This window comes from Xiphias gladius, chromosome 21, assembly GCF_016859285.1.
Source record: "Xiphias gladius isolate SHS-SW01 ecotype Sanya breed wild chromosome 21, ASM1685928v1, whole genome shotgun sequence".
In the NCBI taxonomy this organism is placed as follows: domain Eukaryota; kingdom Metazoa; phylum Chordata; class Actinopteri; order Istiophoriformes; family Xiphiidae; genus Xiphias; species Xiphias gladius.
Window position 1 is genome coordinate 20,194 of NC_053420.1, and position 21,016 is coordinate 41,209.

Genomic DNA, 21,016 nt, shown 5'->3' on the forward strand with positions numbered 1-21,016 from the left:
TGATGAGTCTGTAGTGGTTTTGGGAGTCTGTAATGGTTTTGACAGACTGTTGTGGTTTTATGGGTCTTTTTTTGTTTGGGGGGTTTTGTGTTGATTGTGACCTTCTCATTGACGATGTGCATTTGGAAGATTCCTGCTCTGTAGTACGAGAACATTCCACTGTCGAAGAAGAATTCGGACAAAGCAAGGTAAACCATCCTGTCATACTCTCTGATGATGGGGTCGACAGCGTAGTTCACCAATGTGTCGTTCTGATGAGACAGGTCAAAAAACATCCCCTACAGACACAAAATACATTGAGTTCATGTCATAATATATCATATAAAATAGAATGATATGATCAAATATGTGTCTGAGTCTCACCCTGAAGTGCATGTCGAGGCTCCTGGACGTCACCACTGGATCATCAATCAGAGAATAATCAATTCCAATAAATTGATCAACCTCCGTCCTTACTGGTATTGTCTCCAACATCGAGTTCACATGAACCAGAGCAGCGTGATTCAGAGCTGGACAGATCTGAGAAACAGACAGGTCAGAGACAGAGACTGGTCATAAAGAGAGAGAGAAATTCCAAGAGCAGCTGCAGCAAAAAAAAAAAAAAAATCTAAACAATACTTCAACTTTTTGATAAAGGGACAGAAACAAAATACAGAAATAATCCGATAAATAGGTGGTTAAAGGTACATAGAGGATACTGACAAAAGGATATATCTGAACCTCAAGATTTTGAAGAAAAGGAAAACTACAAGCTAAAGCTAGCTGACCAACTGACAGATTGGATCTGCCTAAGTGGACCGCTATTAACAACTGGAATAAGTCTGAAGAACAAAGGACTGGTAAGCCTTCCGTTCCTGTTTTAGAAAACTGATACCTTTTCTGGGAAAAGAAGGACTTTACCTTTTTATGCCTATTTAAAATAGAACGTCTTTAAACATATTAATAAAATTAAGAGCTTAAGTAATGAGCTAGCTACCAGTGACAGTTGGTAGCATCAGTCTCCATGAAGACCACCACACACACATCAGAGTGCAGAGAAATTGATTAACCTGCTAAGTGTAAAAGTGTGCATGCCAAGAAGAAACACAAAGAAAAGTCCCTATAAGAAAACCCTGAGTGCCTGAATGCAAATTACATCCTCCTCAATAGCAAGAAAATTAAAAACAACCTGATATTCCATACCAAACATCCAGAGTTTTGGAGGAACGCTGTCTATAACTACAGACCATCTTGCGGTAGGATCACACCCACTACGATGCCCGTCAACATGTTGATGTTTCAGCCTATGAGTACTTAGTACTCCTGTAATCAGTAGTAGCAGTACTCATGAGTTGGACCACACCTATCTTTGAATTACACCTTCATTTTGATTTAAACTATAAACCTGTAAAATTTTGTGAGTGCATATTGCACGGTTATGATGCTATCATGGAGATAAAATCTCTCCACAGACAGATAGACAGACATATAAACACTTGCCAAATTACTCAAAGTTGCCTCTGTGGTAGTTCCCGCTACAGTAGTTGTCTTCAGGACCACATTTTGCAATGATGACACACAGACTCACCAGGTGGAAACCATTCCAGCCACACTGTCGTAGCTGGTAATGACTGCTGAGTACTCATGGATCGGAACGTCGAAATGTTAACTGCCGTTGCAGGTGCTGTGATCCCACTGTAAGATGGTCTGTAATTTTACCTAATGTCTTAGAGTGGATAAAAATGATTGAAACTGGGATACAGTGAGCCATGACTTACATTGACTGTAGGCCAGGGGCATAAAGTGTGTGTGTGTGTGTGTGTGGGGGGGGGGGGGTTGCCCCTTCCCTACTTCCAACCCCCCTACTTCGGGCGCCCTTGCTCAGATTATACTCATCTTCGAACTCAGCCTTCATTTTGATATAAATTACATACCTGTAAAGTTTTGTGACTCTATCGTGCACTGTTGTGACATTATTGCAGTGACAAAATCTGTCCACAGACAGACATATAAAAGACACACACACACACACACACACACACACACACACACACACACACACATACACATACACACACAAGGTGAAAATAGGCTGTCGTGGCTAGTAATAACTACCCGCACACTTTCAAAGAGGGAATTGGCCATGGTGGCAAAATAGATCATCTGTAAGGATGTGAGTCTGGACACTGAGAATTCTATGTTGACCCTAACTTATTATAAAACTAAAGGAACAGTGCTGCTCCAGGGAAACCAGACTAGTCTCAACTTGTTTGAGAAGATATTTCACTAGCTGAAAACAGAAGTGGACAGGAACAGACCCAGCTCAGCAGTTAACCCCAAAGATACCTCTGACCCAGCAGACACAGAGGAGTTAGAACAAGAGTAGGAGAGAGAACCACCACAAAAGAAAGACCCTGACTGCATTCACCCCTCAACCCTGACTGAGAAAATGAGAGAAAACCTGTCTTCACTGGAACTAGATTTCACCAAGTTCAGAGACCTGGTACTGACCAGGCTCAACGAACTCAAGAACATCCAGCAACTGAGAGAGTGCTCAAGCAGATGAAAGAAAACCATCAAAAGAGCATTGATAACCTCAGGCAGACCTCCTATGCCCTCCGGGAAGAGAACACCAGTCTACTGGCCAGATGGCCAAGATGAAGGAGGACACAGAGAGCAGAGAGAATAGCCTCAGGAGACAGTTAGAACACATGAAAAGCCAGGTACAGGACAAGAACTCTTGCTCTTCTCTCTCCTCAGCCCATATTCCTAAAGCTAGCCCACAGACACAGCCTCTCAACCCCACACCCACCCCCGACCCCTCAGCCTTGGCTAGAGAGGTGCCCCAACACCCTTTCCCACACCCACTCAACTGACCCCTCCTCTACACCATTACCCACTGTACCAGCAAAGCCAGAGCCACATGTAGTGCTACTGATGGACTCCAGCAGGAAGAATGTGGAGCCCAGACAACTCCCTCCTGGCCAACATGTAGTCTCCCTGCGCTGCAAGAACACTGGGCATGCATTAGAGCTGCTACAACAAGACTCCCTTGGCTGTCCCCAGATCATTGTTCACACAGGCACAAATTATCTGGACTCCCTGTGCTGAGACACAGCCCAGGTAGTCACCAAGGTGGCAGAGAGAGCCTGCAGTCACAGTTTGTGATCTCCACCCCCCTGGCCTGTACAGACAACCCACCTCATGTCATACATAACATTAACATGGAGATCAATTCAACCACCACAGCAGGCCACTATTGGGCCTCCAGTTGCCCAAGAAACACACCATCATGGCCCAGCACTCATCACCCTGTTCCACCTCACCGTCCTCACCCACATCCTCCTCAGCCCCACACCCAGAGAGCTCATACTGTCAGCAGAGACCAATTGAGACCAAATTGGAATGACTCTAAAATAGAATTTTATTGTCACAGATCAAGGCTGAACCCTAATGCAGACGACGGACATACAGGTGAGGTGAAAAGTCAGTCTTTTATTTTAACACAGGTGGAGATTGTCGCAGGTGGCTTTTGCAGGAGGGGCCTAGCAGTGGGGATGACAAGGACATGGGCTGGCTGGCAGGCCTGACAGACTGCCATCCAGCTTGACAAGCGGGCAGGCAGGTGATCCTGCAGACAAGGAAGACAGGCTTCAGATAAGTCTGGCAAGCAGGCAAACAAAAAAACAGGAAAAGGAAAGTGGATTCTCCAGTGTAAGAGCTAGAAGAATGGTGAATCGACAAACAGTGGACTGCACAACAATCCAGTCGGTGCAGGGTTCTTATAGTAGTTTGGTGATGGCAAGGCAGGTGTGTAGATTAGCAATGATGGGCAGGTGTGTAGAGAGAGGAAGAGAGAGAGATAGAGGGCAAAGGGGGAGTGAGGAGACCAACAGACAAAATCAAAACAAACCAAGCACACCTCACTCATATTGAAAAAGCAGAAAATAACAGAAACACACTCACATAAAAGGCAGGACATAGTGACATTCATGTTCTTCAATTAAAACAGTTAGGTTCAATGTCAATTTTCTTATGTAGGTATTTTTTTTTTTTAAAGAAAAAAATCTCTATTTAACAATTTAGACCATCTTTCAAATGAAGCAAATCTTAATTTGATAAGAAAATATTTAGAATTTAGAATATCTTCAGAAATAAATGCAAATTAAACAATTTTGTGTAATCAAACTATTTTAATCAAACTATTTCAAACTACTTGGTTTAGTGTGGAGCGTATGGTACAGGCTGAAAACACCACTCCAGATTGCTCCAGGTTAGCCTGAAGTTCTTCAGATGTCTTGCGTGGTGTTTTTTCTACAATCTGCATCAACCTTAACAGACTTTTCTCATGGAGTTTCTTCCTAGTACCACATCCTGGAAATGTGTGGTACTAGGAAGAAACCTCCAGTTCTATGGCTGTGAAACTTTGTGATAACATTATAAACTTTTGAAACAGGGATTTCAAGATCTTTAACGATTGCCTGGTAGCCTTTGGAATTGTTGTGTTTTTTGATAATAGCATTTCTGATGCTCTCTAGTCTTCGCCATTGTAAATAAGGAACTGGAAACAATCAGCCCCTTTTTATGAATTAAAACCATCATTCTTTGGTTAATTCAAGTCATGTGAACACTGAAAATTAAGTGATCAGGTCTTTTGTTTGTTATCTTGTTTGAGGAACTAATTTAAATTCATCAAAAGGGTACCAATAATTGTGTCAAGCGTACATGTTTTACATTTTTTTAATTTTCTTTTGTTCAGTAACCTTGGATATTTTATTAAAATATTTTGATTACACAAAATTGGTTAATTTGTATTTATTTCTGAAGATATTCTAAATCTGTACATAAAATTCAGGGGTGCCAATAATTTCAACCAAGTCTGTATTCCACTCTAACAGGTTCTTAAGGTCACCTGTGTAAAAGTTGATTCCGTGTGTCTTTCGTTTCATTTCATCTTCTACTGAGTATTTCAATGAGTTCATTTAAAATAAGTTGTTGGAATATCAGAGGTATTTACTCTTCAGTCTTTTGTCTGAAGAGTAAAACCTCTGAGTAGTATAAATAGTTATGATATCACAATGCTATCAAAAACATGGTGTAGAGCTGACGTACCCAATCACTGCCCTGCAAACTACAGAGAGGTTATTGACCTTTCCCAGAAATTACTTACTGTTAATCAAGGCAGAGACTCAGGAGGACTCATTATGCAGTATGGTACAAGTCAAAATTTAAACAATTTTACACAATTTACTATGACATGAAGCTGGCAGCTCCCCTCTTTTAAAACAATCCATGAAATCCTGTTGAAGATCTGGGCCAAGAGTGCTCCAGAAATGCTGGTAGAAATCAGTGGATAAACTATCTATTGGCTGGTTGCTTCACTGCAGTGTTCAGTTCATCCAGGCTCAGTTCGCTGTCCATGTCAGCTTTCTCTCCATCATTAAGATTTGGAAGTCCTTTTAAAGCTCTTCAACACAGCACTGGTCATACTCCTCAACCCCAAACAGAGTGGAATAAAAATCCACTGCATGCACTCTCATTTGAGTCAGATCAGTTGATATTCTTCCATCAGGAAAACACAGACATGCCATAAGCTTCAGCCTTGCCTCTTTCTTTTCAAGATTAAAAAATAAAGCGCTTGGAGCATCTATGTCCTGAAGTCATCGTCGAGGCAGACGGCCATCCACAATGAGCCGGGTACTGTCCAAGGTTTCCTCCTGTTAAAAAGGATTTTTTCCTCGCCAATTTCGCCAGGTGCTTGCTTATGGGGGAATGTTGGGTATCTGTAAATATAACTATAACGATTACAGTCTAGACCTGCTCTATATGAAAAGTGCCCTGATTTATTAACTTTAAATCATAAAGCATGAAAATGGTACATGAATGCTCTCCTTCTGGGGAAAGCTGTAGCTTTTCTTAATGCAGTAACATGCTTCCTTAGCCTGAACATTTCTTCTCATTCAGTAACTCATAACCAAACAGCTTCTGTAACATAACGAACTTCCTAGAGGATGGCACTGCCTCATCAGTGATGTCTCTATTTGTGACACAGTCAGTGGACACACCCCTCTCTGCAGCCCCAGCAGATATACACTGATCACTCACAGCTGGCTACTGACTATCCTGTCCTCCATCTATGTCCTGCCCCCTGAGCCCCATTTACCACTGTTATCTGGGGCCACCTCAGGCGCTTCAGCGCCTGCCCCCGCACCACTAAAATCAGCGACGGCACTGGAGGCCAGGCCAGTGGCGATCCAGCAACCAGCAACTGAGGAAGCATCTGCGGCCCTCCTCCCAGTGTTCCCCACAGCCAAAACAGCAGCATTAACCTCAGTCAGTCTGTGCAGACACAAAACCGTTTTGCCTCCGACACTTCCACATTCAGAACACTTCATCTGGACAGAGCTAGTGTACACCTTGTAAAAATAATTTTCATGCTTGACTCTGAACGGAACATCCAGAGTCTTTGTGGGCAAGTCCAGGCACATGACGACCTGGCATCTGAGCAACAAAACATGCTTAAGTTTGGGATATTTACAGCCCCAACCGACTAACAAACTCCACTGGCAAACTTTCCAAACCTCTGCAACTCTTTCTCCAGCAGTTCATTTGGGATGAAAGGCGAGACACCAGGCACAGGGACTCTGGTGGGCAGTACCGCCAGAGGAGACACGTGGACGAACATGTCCTCTAATACCATACCGCTCTACATCAGTTTATGAACAAACTGCTCCTTCTTTATGAACACCACCACCGTCTTGTTCATACAAGAGACATAGTCCAGACTGTCATGACCCACAACTTCTCCCACAACCAAGCAACACTGCAACACAGCACATCGGGGCCAGGTCAGAGAGAGAGAGACAAGTCAGAGATAGAGAGAGAGAGATAGATGGGTCAGAGACAGACAGGTCAGAGAGAGAGAGAGAGAGAGAAAAATGGGTCAGAAAAGGGATAGGTCAGAGAGAGAGATACCTTTTTACACCAAATTAGCGCGTATATGCAAGTTTCTTAAGCACAGGTAAAACTGTTAAAATAAAAGGCAACTGACTCCCATTGCCAATAGATGAGTTCAACTTTCTGTTTTTTTTTTTGGTTTGTCATGTTCGTGCCAGAAAACTGGGTTATTAAACAGCAGAAAACAGCATGGAAGCCAGTGACTATGTTACAGCAGTTACTTTTTAAAAAATATCTTTTACTTCAGTCTCTTCAAATTCAACGTATGCACTGTTGCATACAAAAAACAAAATCGCCGTTGCAAGTTATTCCCATTGACTGTAAAAAACAATACATGTTAATGGTTATTTATGTGCCAATGGACGGAACTTGGTCACGCACAATAGCGACATGTTGGAAACAGGGTAAAAAATAACATGTTCACCTGGGTGTCATGATTCCATCACTGCTGATCAGAGCTGGAGCCAATAAATACCCGTGACTACTGCTAAGTCATTTGACCCAGGAATGAATGGCGATTGTACTGTTTTCCACTGAAGGCAAAAGATATTAGCGGGTTTTTTGTCTAGTGTGAAATGGGCTAGAGAGTGAGATGGAGTGAGATAGAGACGAGTCAGAGATAGACAGAGAGAGAGGTCCGAGAGAGAGACAGATCAATGAGAGAGAGAAAGAGAGAGAGAGAGAGAGAGAGAGAGTGAGTGTTCAGAGAGAGAGACTGGTGAGACGGACAGACAGACAGGTAACAGACCTTTTGGTTAAGGAGGAAGTGCATGCCTGTTGTCAGAAAGTTGGCCAAAAAGTCGTAAACTCTCCTGAAAAAAGAAAGAATGTAATGACAGATATTTCCTGATTGACCAGGTAACATGAAAGCATGGTGAAATATGATTAATTGTTCATCAGTGATTAATTGTAATTGATCAGTGATTCCTGGGACATTATGAATAAAAAAGAATCAGGTCGGTTCATTATTTTCTAATCAGCTGATGGTTTCCTCATAAATTCATATCAGACCCATTAACAGTAATTAATAATGATTATTGATTACTATCAGATCTATATACAGTAATTATTGCTATATCAGTCCTATTAATTAATCAATAATGCTTATCAGTCTTATTAATGGTGATTATTAATTACTACATCAGTCAAATTAAATATGTGAGCCCTAGTAATCAATAATATTGGATAATCACATCAATCCTATTAAAATTAACAATCATGATTGATAACTACATCAGTGTGTTTTACCCGAGCGTTCCGCTAAAATTTGCTCTCATTTTGGAAATTTTGGCATCACAAGTGATATTATTGATCTTCAGGCGTCCTTCATCATCTTTGATCAGATGCAGAGCTGTGTTGATGTCCACTCCTTCAGCTGAAGCATTGATGTTTCCTGTGTCGTAACTGAGACACAAAAGCAACAAAAAACTTTCTCAATGACAGGAAAAAAACTACTGTTATTATCATCATCATCAACATTGTCATCATCTTCAGCTTCATCTTAATCAGTGATGACTGTTCTTGTCAACATATCCAAGTGTCCTACAGTGAGACACTGAACCCAAACTGCTTCTGATGGTTGGACCAAAGTAATTTTATACATGAAGTCCTTTACAACTATCATCATCATGAATCATCATCATCATCAACAACTACCATCATCATTGTCATCATGATTAATGGCAGTTATCATCATCTTCTTTTTCTTCTTGAACATTTTGATCATTTTCATTACTGTTGTTATACATGTTATATTATAAATGTAAATCAGTCATATTAGATGAATGTTGTTCAGTAGGAGAATTATTACAATAAAATTAGCGTTCTGTAGAGAAACCATTAGAGTGATATTAATGTTCTGTAGGAGAACTATCAGAGCTAAACCAGTGTTCTGTAGAAGCGGTCTGTAGAAGAACCATCAGAGTTAGTGTTCTGTAGAAGAACTATTCAAAACAGTGTTCTGTAGGAGAACTATCAGAGTGAATCAGTGTACTGTACAAGTGTTCTGTAGGAGAACTACCAGAGTTAAATCAGTGTTCTGTAGAAGTGTTCTGTAGGAATCTGTATATGATATTTCTTTAGGAGAACTATCAAAGTTGCATTGGTGTTCTGTACAAGTGGTCTGTAGGCAAACTAATAGAGTTCTATTAAAGTTCTGTAGAAAAACTATCAGAGTAAAATCAGTTATGTCCAGTGGAAGTGTTCTGTAGGATTACTATTAGAGTTAAATTAGTGTTCTGTAGGAGAACTATTAGAGTTACACTCATTTTCTGTAAGAGAACTATAGAGTTAAATCAGTGTTTTTAGAAGTGTTCTGTAGGACAACTAATAGAATTCTATTAAAGTTCTGTAGAAAAACTATCAGAGTAAAATCAATGTTATGTCCAGTGGAACTGTTCTATGAGATAAGGGTTAGGGTTAGAGTTAAATCAGTGTTTTTAGAAGGCTAAATGCTAAATGGACTGCACTACTTTTCCAGTCTTGTCGACCATTCAAAGCTCTTTACACTACAGGCCACATTCGGCCATTCACACATGTATGCATACTTTGCATTAAACACATACTCACACATACTGATGGCACAGCCATCAGGGCATTTTGGTGTTCAGTATCTTGCCCAAGGACACTTCAATACTTTGGATCAAACCACCAACTTTCCAGTTAGTTGACTACCCTCCTCTACCTCCTGAGCCACAGAGGGCGGGTGTGGCTCAGGAGGTAGAGTATTCTTTAGAAGTTTTCTGTAGGAGGAACTATCAGTTATATTAGTGTCTGTAAAAGAATAATCAGAGTTAAATCAGTGTTCTGTAGCATTGTTCTGTAGTAGAACTGTCGTTTATATTGGTGTTATATTGGTTAATTCAACCAAATTCAGTTCAATTTTATTTATATAGCATCAAATCCTAACATACATCATCTCAAGGCACTTCACAGAGTAAGGTCAGGTCACAGACTGGGGGAGGCTGTAGCTCAGGAGGTAGAGCAGGTCCTTCACTAACCAGAAGAGCAGTCGGTTCAGTCCCCGGTTCCTCCAGTCCTCAAGATACTGGACAAAATACTGATACTGAACTCCAAATTCGCCAATTTGTATGTGTGTGGATGTGATGTATGCATGTGTGTGAGAATGGCTGAATGTGGCATGTAGTGTAAAGAGCTTTGAGTGTTCAATAAAATTAAAAAAGTATGATGTAAGTGCAGTCCATTTAGCATTCATCTTACAGTGTTACAGACAGGAACCCAACAGTTCCCACCATGAGCAAGCATTTGGCAACAGTGAAGAGGAAAAACTCCCTTTTAACAGGAAGAAACCTCCGACAGAACCAGACTCAGGATGGGTGGTCGTCTGCCTCGACCAGTTGGGTTGAGAGGAGAGAAATGGGGGAGTGAGGAGAAAGAGGGGCAAGAGAGAAAGCAGGAACAGCTCTATATACTGTTGTATTCAAGCACTGTTAGACTGGTTGTTATAATGATAATAAGAAACAGTGACACTTATATGTGTAATAATGTTATTAATAACTGCAGCAATGGTAGCAGCGCAAATTAATCAGAATCAGGAGGAAGAGGACACAAATAATTGGAATCTATTATTTACAGTATATTACAGATGTTAATGGATGATGTACAGTTGTGCAAAGATGCATTTGGTACATGAAAGCTGGGCCACAGTAAGAGAGCTCAATGATGCTTTGTTTAAAGTAGAGAGTGTCTGTTGCAGTTGATGAGTGGCACAGCTTTGAAGAAAAAAGCTGTTGGCATGTCCTGTTGTGCTGGCTTTTGATGACCCAGAGTCTTTTACCAGATGTAAGTGGCTGGAAGAAGATGTCCAGGATGAGAGAGGTCAGTTATAATCTCGCCAGCACGCTTTGTGACCCTGCTATTGTAGATCTCCTGAAGAATTGGCAGTCTACAGCCAAAGATGCACTCTGATTTCCTGACTATGCACTAGAGTTTGGCTCACTCCTGTGAAGTGGAGATTCAGACCAGATAGTTTTTGATAAAGTCAGGATGGACTCAATGATCACTTGGTAGAACTACATCATCAGGGTCTGTGGCAGGTTGAATTTCTCAGCTGCCGCAGAAATAACCTCCTCTGCTGTGCCCTCTTAGTGATGGAGACCATCTTCCTCCCACTTAAAGTCACTGAATTTGGTGGTATCAAGGAACTTGAGTGATTCTTGCTTCAGAAGTTCACCAACATCTCCACAGTCTTTTGTGCAATTAGCAGCAGATGGTTGTGACTGCACTAGGAGGCCAGCTGTTAAATTTCATTTCTCTAGGCAGACTCATTACTGTAAGTTATGAGACCGACGACAGTGTTTTCATCTGCAAACTTCAGGATGTTTGAGCTCAGCTCTCTGGAGCCATAGTCATTAGTGTAGAAACTAAAGTGAAGGGGTGAGAGAACAAAACCTGGTGGTACTCCAATACTGACAGTCCGGATGTCTGACATGTTTTCGCCGCACCTGCTGACTTCTGTTTGTCCTGAAATCTGTGATCCACTAGTAAATGGAATCTTGCACAGATAGCTGGGACAGTTTCACCTGCCTAATAATAATAATAATTATAATAAAAACAATATAAAAATAACAGTGATTATGATCATTGATACTTGCAGAATGAGGACAGGGATAGAGAGGAAAGAGAGGAAAAGCACCAACTATGGGAGAAAGAAGACAAAGTTAATGATATACAGTAGTGTGATATAAATGCATGGGGAGAGCAAGAGAGAGAAGAAGAAGTGCTCAGTTCATCATGGGAGTTCCCCCAGCAGCCTCGGTTGATAGTAGCATAAAGAAGTGATGGTTCAGGGCTCACTTGAACCACCCCTAACTTTATTGGTGGTCCCCAAACGGGGTAACAGGATACCTTGGAATCATGGTAGATAATAACCTTAAATATTCAGTTTCTTTAAAATCCTTAATAAACATATATGACAATTCATATGGAACAGTAAGACTCCAACGGTCTCCATGGAAAAACTTTCATGAGTCTATAAACTGGGTGGTATTCAACTGCTTAGTTTTAAAATATTATTTGGCTGCATAGATGCGACTTGTTTCTTTTCTTTTTGAGAATCACAATGTTCCCTCATGGGATCTTATTGTAAGGTATGCCCTAAAAGAGAAAGTGCGTGGTGATTCCATTTACAAATGGACCCCATAGATCATAATTACTAGGACTGATAAACCAGTTTTGATACATATAATCAAAATATTGTATGAGGTCCACAAGAGTCTTGGAGTAGAAGCTAGTCTGTCACCCAAGACACCTTTGAGACAGAATGAACTCATACCTGTGACTCTGGACAGCAAGGTTTTGGAAATGTGGCATCAGAAAGGGATTCACCATCCAGAGGACGGTTATGAAATGGATCCCTGATGTCTTTTGAACAACTAAAGGGAAAATATGATTTGTCAAGTAAAATTATATTTTGTTATCTACAACTAAGATCCTTTGTTACAACCACTCTGGGATCCAAAATGACTTTATCTGTGCTCACTGATGTAGAAAAGCTGCTTCATGAGGGAAATGTACTTGGATTCATTTCAAAAATGTATTTTTTATTGATGGATGGACCCTCAAAGCCAGGGTTGCATAGATCTGGAGAGGGGTGGGATTCTGACTTTGATGTAACAATTGATACAGTGTTTTGGTCGGAAATGTGTGAAAAAGGTTTGTCAGCCATTATTAATGCTAAAGATAGATTGGTCCTTTATAATTTTCTTCACCAACTCTATTTTACATTACAGAGACTGCATAAATATAAACCTAAGTTATCAAATGTGTGTTTGATGTGTGTGTTAGATGAAGGCTCCTTTTTACAACGCACCTGGTCATGTACAAAACTTAGTTCTTTTAGGTATGAATGCTGTGACATTATGACCAAATTTACAGGATTTAACCTCCCACTGGACCCACAAGTTTGTTTATTAGGGAATCTCAAAACCATTAATGTACATTTAAGAAACTTTCAAAAAGGGTTTTTAAGGATAGCTTTATGCATTCCCAGGAAGTGTATAGCACTGATTTTGAAGTCTGATTACCATCTCCTCATATAGCTGGATGGTTTTTAGAAATTAATAGTTGCATTCCACTCAAATGACCATATATCATCTCAGAAATGTAAACAACACCTTTCTATAAATTTGGCAACCCTATTTGACCTATATGGACACCTTGCCAATGGCTGTATCAGATTTGATGTAAAAACGTTACCAGGATTGATACACCATTAGTCATATGAATATGCCAGGATTGTTTAGATAGTCTCTGGATATTTTTTATGTGGTATTTTGTTTGTTTGTTTGTTTTTTGTTTTTTACCACTATCTACTCCTTTTGAGTAAGGTCCTCATTTAGTTTGTATGTGGGTGGGACAGAGAAGGGATTTGGGGCCATGTTTGTGTGAGTTTTTTCGCGTGTGTATTGTATGTTTTGTTAAATCTAAAATTTCACAATAAAATATTCAAAAAAATGTTGCACAGGTGGAAGAAGACTGTCCTAGAGACTTCTTTTATGTGAGAAGCAAAGGGAATGTCCTGGTCAAAAATGACTTCAAGATTCCTTAGAGTAGAACTGGAGGCCAAGGTAATGCCATCCAAAGTACCTATATGATTGGATAATGTATTTCTGAGGCATTGAGCACCATGTGCAATAACTTTAGTTTTGTCTGAATTTAGAAGTAAAAAGTCACAGGTCGTCCAGGCCTTTATGTCTTTACGACATGTCTGAAGTTTGACTACCTGATTAGTTTTATCTGGCTTCATAGATAAATACAGCTGGATGTCATCTGCGTAGCAATGGAAACTGATGTGATACTTCCTGATAATATTGGCTAAAGGAAGAATATATTGGTCCTAGCAAAGAACCCTGTGGAACTCCATGACTAACTTTTGTGTGCATGGAAGTCATTGTTAACATGAACAAACTGGAATATATCCAATAAATATCACTTAAACCAGCAAAGTGTGGTTCCTTAACTGCCAATGATATGTTCCAGTCTCTGTTAAAAACAAATGTGGTTGATGGTGTCAAATGCAGCACCAAGATCTCCCAGGACAAGTATAGAGAAAAGTCTCATGTCTGAGGCCATTAGAAGATTGTTGGTAACTTTTACCAGTGCTGTTTCTGTGCTATGATGTACTGTAAATCCTGAAAATCTTCAAACACACCATTCCTATGCAAATAATCACATAATTGGTTTGCAACAGCTTTTTTCAAAGATTTTAGAAATAAAGTGGACGCTGGATATACAGTAGGTCTATAGTTGGCTAAAACATATGGATCAACAGTAGGCTTTTTATGTAGAGGTTTAATTACTGTCACCTGTAAAATTGGAAGTGGTAATTAAACGTACAGCATCCTTGAATAGCGTAGTTGTAGTAAGGTCTAAAAGACAGGTTGATGTTTTAGACAAAGAAACTGTTGAAGTTAGCTCAAAGAGCTCTATAGGAGAAAGCAGTCTAAACATAAAATTAGGCGTTACAGTCGATTCTAAGGCCACTGTACTGGACAATACATCAATACAATACATCTGTGCCAGTTTTGGGAAAGAGGTGATGAATTTTTTCTCTAATAGCTACATTTTTTTGTAATGTTCTGTAAGTGAACTGTTAGAGTTGAACTAGTGTTCTATCGAAGTATTGTGTGGGATAACTACTGGAGTTATATTAGTGTTCTGTAGGAAAACTATTAGAGTTAAATCAGTGTTGTTAAGGAGAACTTACAAAAACCAATAAAGGATCCTTCGGTTGAAACTCAGTGAGATTGAAGAGTTCTGAACATCGAACAACAAGCCAACTTCGGGGATGAATTGCAGGTCTGCGTGAGTCAGATTCAACTCTGTAATCTTCACACTGACGACAGACCAGGGAGAGAGACAGTATAAATACACGTGGAATATTAAATATTAAAGTATCACTCCAAATATTATGTAACTCTCTTACTCAGTGATGGTGTATTGGAAGCGTCCATCTTTTCTCTCAATCTCTGGCATACTGATGTTACTGAGCTCCTCTTCAACAAACTTCTGAGTCTCAAACTTCACTGAGAGCACAAAACACAAGCTGTTAGCAGTGATTGTACTTCAATAACTATTAATACTGTTAGTACTTTGACAAAAATACAGAAAACGCAGAAAAATAGTTAGTACTATAAAAAAAATGTCAAATGTAGGTGTTTCAAATAGACCAAATGCTACTAGTACTGCACTGCAAACAAATCATACTACTTCACTGAACACAGAGATGACTTACTGTTATTACTGAGTACTTCAAAAACTATAAATATAAGTGGCTGCTCAGGGTTGTGGTCAAAAGATTATTGGTGCTTATTGTGGCACACAACCTGAGAACCTGCTGGTGGACACCAGTGTCGAAGGAGGCCTTTCAAGGGCTGGTTGGTCAGGAGATCAGAGGGAAGAAGCAAACACCCAAGTGTTGGATGCGTTTGTGGAGGCCATGGAGGAGGACTTTCAGTCAACCTCAAGGACGTTCTGGAAAACCATCAGACCCCTTCAGGAAAGGGAAGCAGGGCTTAGCCAAGTCTGTTTTCACCAAGAAGAAGAACTGCTGAACCTGACTGAGGATATTGTCAGTTGATGGAAAGTGCACTTCGATGAACCTCCTGAACCTGACTGACACATCCTCCATAGAACAGACAGAGTTGGAAGACTCAGGAATAGCCTTACCTATACCATTGGTACTAAGTGTAGATCAGATTCACCCTAAGATGCTGAAAGCTCTGGACATTGCTGAACTGTCTTGGTTGACTCCTTGGTTAATGAAGTCAGGGACAGTACCTATGGACTAGCAGATCAGGATGGTGGTACCTATTTTTAAAAATGACCAGAGACTGGGCTCCATCTATTAGGATCTCACACTGCTCAGCCTTCCTGAGAAGGCTAATGTCAGGCTGCTGAAATGAGACTCTGGATGACTGTTGAATCTCTGATTCAGGACTAATGTGTATTCTGTCCTGGATCAGAGGACCAGCTGTTTATTGTTGTGAGGACTGTGGAGGTGTCATGGGAATTTGTCCATCCACTCTACATGTGTTTTGTTCCCTAGATATTATGTGGGGGGTAATGTGGGAGTCTGGGGTACCAGGGCCGTTACTATGAATCCTTCAGTCCTTGTATAACCAAAGTGAGAGCTGAGTCTGTCATCTCAACAGGTAGTCAAACAAGTTCTCAGTGGGTGTTGGACTCCACCAGGATTGTTCCTTTGACAGATTCAGTTTGTTGTTTTTATGAACAGGATCTGAAGGTGCAGTTCAGGTGTGGAGTGTCAGTATAGTGACCTCAGGATTGTATCTTTGCTATTTTCAGATCAAATGGTTCTGTTGGTTTCATCAGACTGGGGGCTGCAGTGAGCACTAGGACAGTTAACAGTCATCTCCCAGTCTGAGCTCCTGGTACTCTGCTGGAAACCGGTGGATTTTTCCCTTAAGGTTGGAAGGGAGTAACTGCTCCAGTTGATAGAGTTCAGGTATCTTAGGGTCTGGTTCACCAGTGAGGGTCAGATGGAAGTCAGATCAACAGGTGGAGTGATGCAGAGTCAGCAGTGATGTGGACTCTGTAACAGGCTGTGGTGGTTCAGAGGGAGCTGATCCTGAAAGTGAAGCTCTGGATTCACCAGTGGATCTCTGTTCCAGTCCTCAGCTGTGGTACTGGTCCTAACCCTTACTCTAATGGGGTTGACAAAATAATAGAAACACCTGAATACCACGGTGGGTGCAACCAACCAACACAGACAAAATGCTGTGTTGCTAGGCAATGCAGTAGTTATTGATGCTCTCCTCTGTATAGTGAATTACAAAAGTCAGTCATTTGTTGCACTCACCTGTTTGAACGTGACTGTGAGTCTTGTGCACCGGCAAGTCCTCCACAATCTGCTCTAATTTCTACTTCTCTGCTTGTGGCGGCTGTGGCTCAGCAGGTAGAGCGGGTTGTCCACTAACCAGAAGGTCGGTGGCTCGATCCCCAGCTACTCATGATCGAAGTGTCCTTGGGCAAGATACTGAACCCCAAATTGCCCTCAATATATCATTGGTATATGAGTGCTGTATGTATAGAAAATTGCTGTATGAATATGCGCGTGAATGTGGTATGTGGTGTAAAGCACTTTGAGATTCAACTAAATGGTAAATGGACTGCACTTATATAGCGCTTTTCTAGTCTTATCGACCACTCACTGTGAAATAGAACCAGTCTACTCAGCCTCTGTCTCACTGCGCTCCTCCAAGATTTCAGACACTGAGCTGAATGAGCTCTGCCATCACGTCACGGATCATCAGAAAAAAGCAGAAAGGTGGTGCACACCTCACTGACAGTAGAGTGAACGAGGAAGTTCCAGCTGAAGGACCACCATTAGTATTTTAGCATTTAGTGTTTGGCTAGTCCCAGCATTGACCTGTTGGTCACATAGCAGGCCAGGTGTGTTTGATTTGGAACACTTGCTGCGCTTGCCAGGTGGTGCATTGAATCAGTGATTAATTATGGCAGATGCGACCTTTTTGTATATATCCGGCGGTAAGGCTAATCTTAACCATGGCTGCATAATGAGGCCATCCTTAATTTTATTGCATAGTTATACCCAGCCCAGGTGCGAATGCACCCCTCGCATCCCCTGACCCTTGGTCAGTGAATGTAAACATTTAGAACATGTATGTAGACCGTGAGCTGAGAGCGACTCCACTCTGAACATGGAGTTCTGCCATCCAGTGGCCACAGACCAGGATGTTGCAGACTCACCAGACGCTTCTTCTCCACTGCAGCTGCTGATTTGGCTCTTTTCATTTGTTGTGTCCTCACACATAAATCATAACTTCATCATTTGTTTTTACTCTAACAATTTCGACTTTAAATGTACTGAAGTAAAATACTTGAGTTAAAAAATACTTAAGTAAGAATGAAATTATTGATTTTTAAAAATCCTCCAAATACTCAACCCCTCAATATACTCACACATCTCCAGTCCTTTGTCAGTGATGCGGATTTTGCAGCCAGCAGGTTCAGCAGCAGCCATGATGGAGGACACCAAAGGGAGGAGGAAGAGGAGGGACAAAAGACAGGAAGTCATCCTGAACCAGAACATGTCAACCTCAAACACAGAAGAAGAAACATTTAAATTAAAAATTAAAATCAGGAACAAAGTGTTGATGAGATGCTGTATTGAGTCAGTGTGTTTTCTGTAGTGTCAGGTTGGTTCAGAGGTTCTGTTTCTGGTTCAGATTCTGGTCAGTCTGGGTTTAGTTCAGATCATTTTTCTGTATGTTCAGGATTATGAACCTAGTTCGTTCTTATGAAAAAAAAATTGTGAACACACTTGTGATGACCTTATAGAAACTTTAAGATACGATGGAGCTTGGTAAAATCCAGAATATAATTCAAATGCTTCAGTTCTGAATGGAATAAGCCTTTCAGATGAGAGGTTTGTGGACAGAAAACTGTCCACAGACAAAATGTTCACAGATAAACTGAAAAACTGTGAAAATTGTCCAGAGATAAAGTGTGAAACTGTCCACAGATAAACTGTCAAGCTGTCCACAGACAAACTGTAAAAACAGTCCGTGAACAAAGTGTCCAACAAGTGTCCACATATAAACTATCAAACTGTCCACAGAAAAAGTGTGAAAACTGTTGGCAGACAAATTCTCCACAAACTGTCCACAGACAAACTGTCCACAGACAGTGTCCACAGAAAATCTCATCTGGTGTGAACAAGAAGCTGCAGCAGTGTCCTGAGGTTAGAGATGACGCTGAACAGACTGATCTGAGTTGAACTTATTCAGACTATGTCTTCCGTATAAACACTATTCAATTTGAACTGCAGTAACCTCTTTTTCACAACATGCAACCACCCACCCCACCCCCCCACCTCCATCTCTTTTCTTTTCCAACAGCCTCCTGACCCTGTTTTTCTCACTAACAAACTGAGCTGATGAATCTGTGAGAAACAACATATGGGAAGAAAAGCTGACTGACTGAGTAGTCTGTTTACCTTCTGATCACAAGTTCAAACTCCTCTGTGAATCTGCCACTCTGATTTATTTGTCTGTTTGTTCACTTTGTTGGCTTCTTTCTATAAAATGTATGTGTAAACTATTTTTAAACATCAGCTGAACTTTGACAGTTGTCTCATTAACTTAGACTCTCTATGACACTTCAACTACTTTGTATGTCACCAACGCAATTTTTATGTTTCAACCACAGTTGAACTGCTTCTACTTACAGATCTTATGGTTCAGCAGATACTGGAACTGATGTCAGTCCTTTCATAACCAACTGACACTTCAACTACTTACCGTCAGTGTTTACACTTCTACCAACAGTTTCACTGCTTCCATCTGACTTCATCTGTTTTCAGTGTTTGCACTCAAATACGACATCTTTTAGTTTTCAACATCACTTCAGGTGTAGAAACTGTGTAAAAGTGAATGAAACAGTGAAAACCAGCAGGGTCTGAGCTTCTACACAACTGCTGCTGACTTTACTACACACACCCACAAACACACACACACACATACACACACACACACACACATAAACAGAAGCACACAGTAGCACACACACATTAATCATCAGGTCTGAAACCTTTGAAGAGCAGAAAGTCCGCACAAATACAGACATCCTGGACCACACACATGCACAGTCTGTAATCTGTGTGTTTAATTACAGCTCAGTGACGACAGCCAATCAGAATCATCCAGCTGCTGCTGCACCCATATCTGGACATCTGGCCAACTGCTAACCTTTAATTAAGAAGCTTCATTTCAAAGAAAGTCAAAGCTTTCGACTCCACACCCAGCCTGACCTCTGACCACTGACAAAACGATATTCTTTAGCACTGGTTTTGTACTAAAGTGTTTAAATACACAAACAGATGCTTTTTTATGGTAAGTTAAAGAAGACTTTAACTTAAGAAGACTACAACACATTTAAATTTTATCCTTAGCATCAAAAAGGAGTCTGGAGATATGTTTGCATCTGACACTCTGTATGAGAACTGTGAACTGATGAGGTCAAAATTTACTAAATAAATCTATTCCATCTACTGTACTTTAATGCTTTTCCTGGGTATTTCTACTTTATATTACTTTATACTTTTACTGCAGTAAATGATCTGAGTACTTCATCCACTGCTGACATAAAGTAATCACATCAGTCATGAAGTATCTCAACATGACAATATTTCAAAATAAAATGACAGAAAAATGACAGAGTTTTAAGATTAAATTAAAGATGAGAGATACTGTGTGAGGTGAATTAAAGTCTTAGTCAGATCTGAACACACAGACGTGAAATACGTGTTGATATGATTCAGAGTGATTTCCACTGAGGACATCATTATCTCTAATGTCCCTCCAGAATAAGCCTCCAGATATCCACTTAGAAACCAGAGGAAAAAGAGGGTGCAGAACTTCATTCAGAATCTTTATGTTTTTAAGTTTCCTTCTGTATCACAGTGATCCAGTGATAGTTGTCTGAACATCCACGGCTACACTGCAAACAGGAGCTGATCACAGCTGATTCAGCAGCTTTTAATGGGACAGTTTGACTGAATGGAAACAACAATAGGATGAAAAATTGATCTCAAAGAGAACAGCAGAACCAACCTGTAGCTGACAGTACAACGTGTGATTAACTTTTACGGGGTCTTGTTCTCCGGATGGCTTTAAATTTTTCTGTTGTCATGTTGTTGCCCAAAACAGGCCTATATGTTGGTGTTAGCATGTTTCCATCTATCAGATCCCTAGAAATATGTTTAACCTCCTCAATTTTCACACAAAATTGGTAACCATCGGATACACTTTAATATACTTTAATATACTACTCACCTGTCCATGATGAGTCACTCTGTTTACCTGTCTGTCTCTCTGTCTGTCTTCATCTGGCTTTCTCTCTGTCTGTCTCTGTCTGGTTTCAGTAATAGTTGAACTCTACTCTGAAAGTCTGAATGATGAAAATGATGAAACTCACAGATCAGCAGACTGAATGAGGAGGAGCTCAGATCTGATGGTTCCTATTCAGGTTCTGGTTCTGTTTTCTGTAGTTGATGTATCCTTTTCTTTTGTCTCTG

At 40.6% G+C, this 21,016-nt stretch overlaps 1 protein-coding gene across 8 annotated transcripts in view; it reads right to left on the reverse strand.

Annotated features, from left to right (window-relative positions):
- The window catches only part of LOC120807518 (phospholipid transfer protein), a 28,845-nt gene extending 7,829 nt beyond the window's left edge, over positions 1 to 21,016 (reverse strand). For 2 of the 8 annotated variants that reach the window (XM_040159668.1, XM_040159676.1), the window contains exons 1-8: positions 20,917 to 21,016; positions 17,902 to 18,037; positions 14,882 to 14,981; positions 14,663 to 14,791; positions 8,185 to 8,340; positions 7,685 to 7,748; positions 364 to 519; positions 102 to 278 (exon numbers count right to left, since the gene is read on the reverse strand). In XM_040159668.1, the coding sequence (XP_040015602.1) occupies positions 102 to 278; positions 364 to 519; positions 7,685 to 7,748; positions 8,185 to 8,340; positions 14,663 to 14,791; positions 14,882 to 14,981; positions 17,902 to 18,031 (912 nt within the window). In that variant the 5' untranslated portion in view covers positions 18,032 to 18,037; positions 20,917 to 21,016. The other 6 variants (XM_040159673.1, XM_040159675.1, XM_040159670.1 and 3 more) reach the window with 6 other exon arrangements.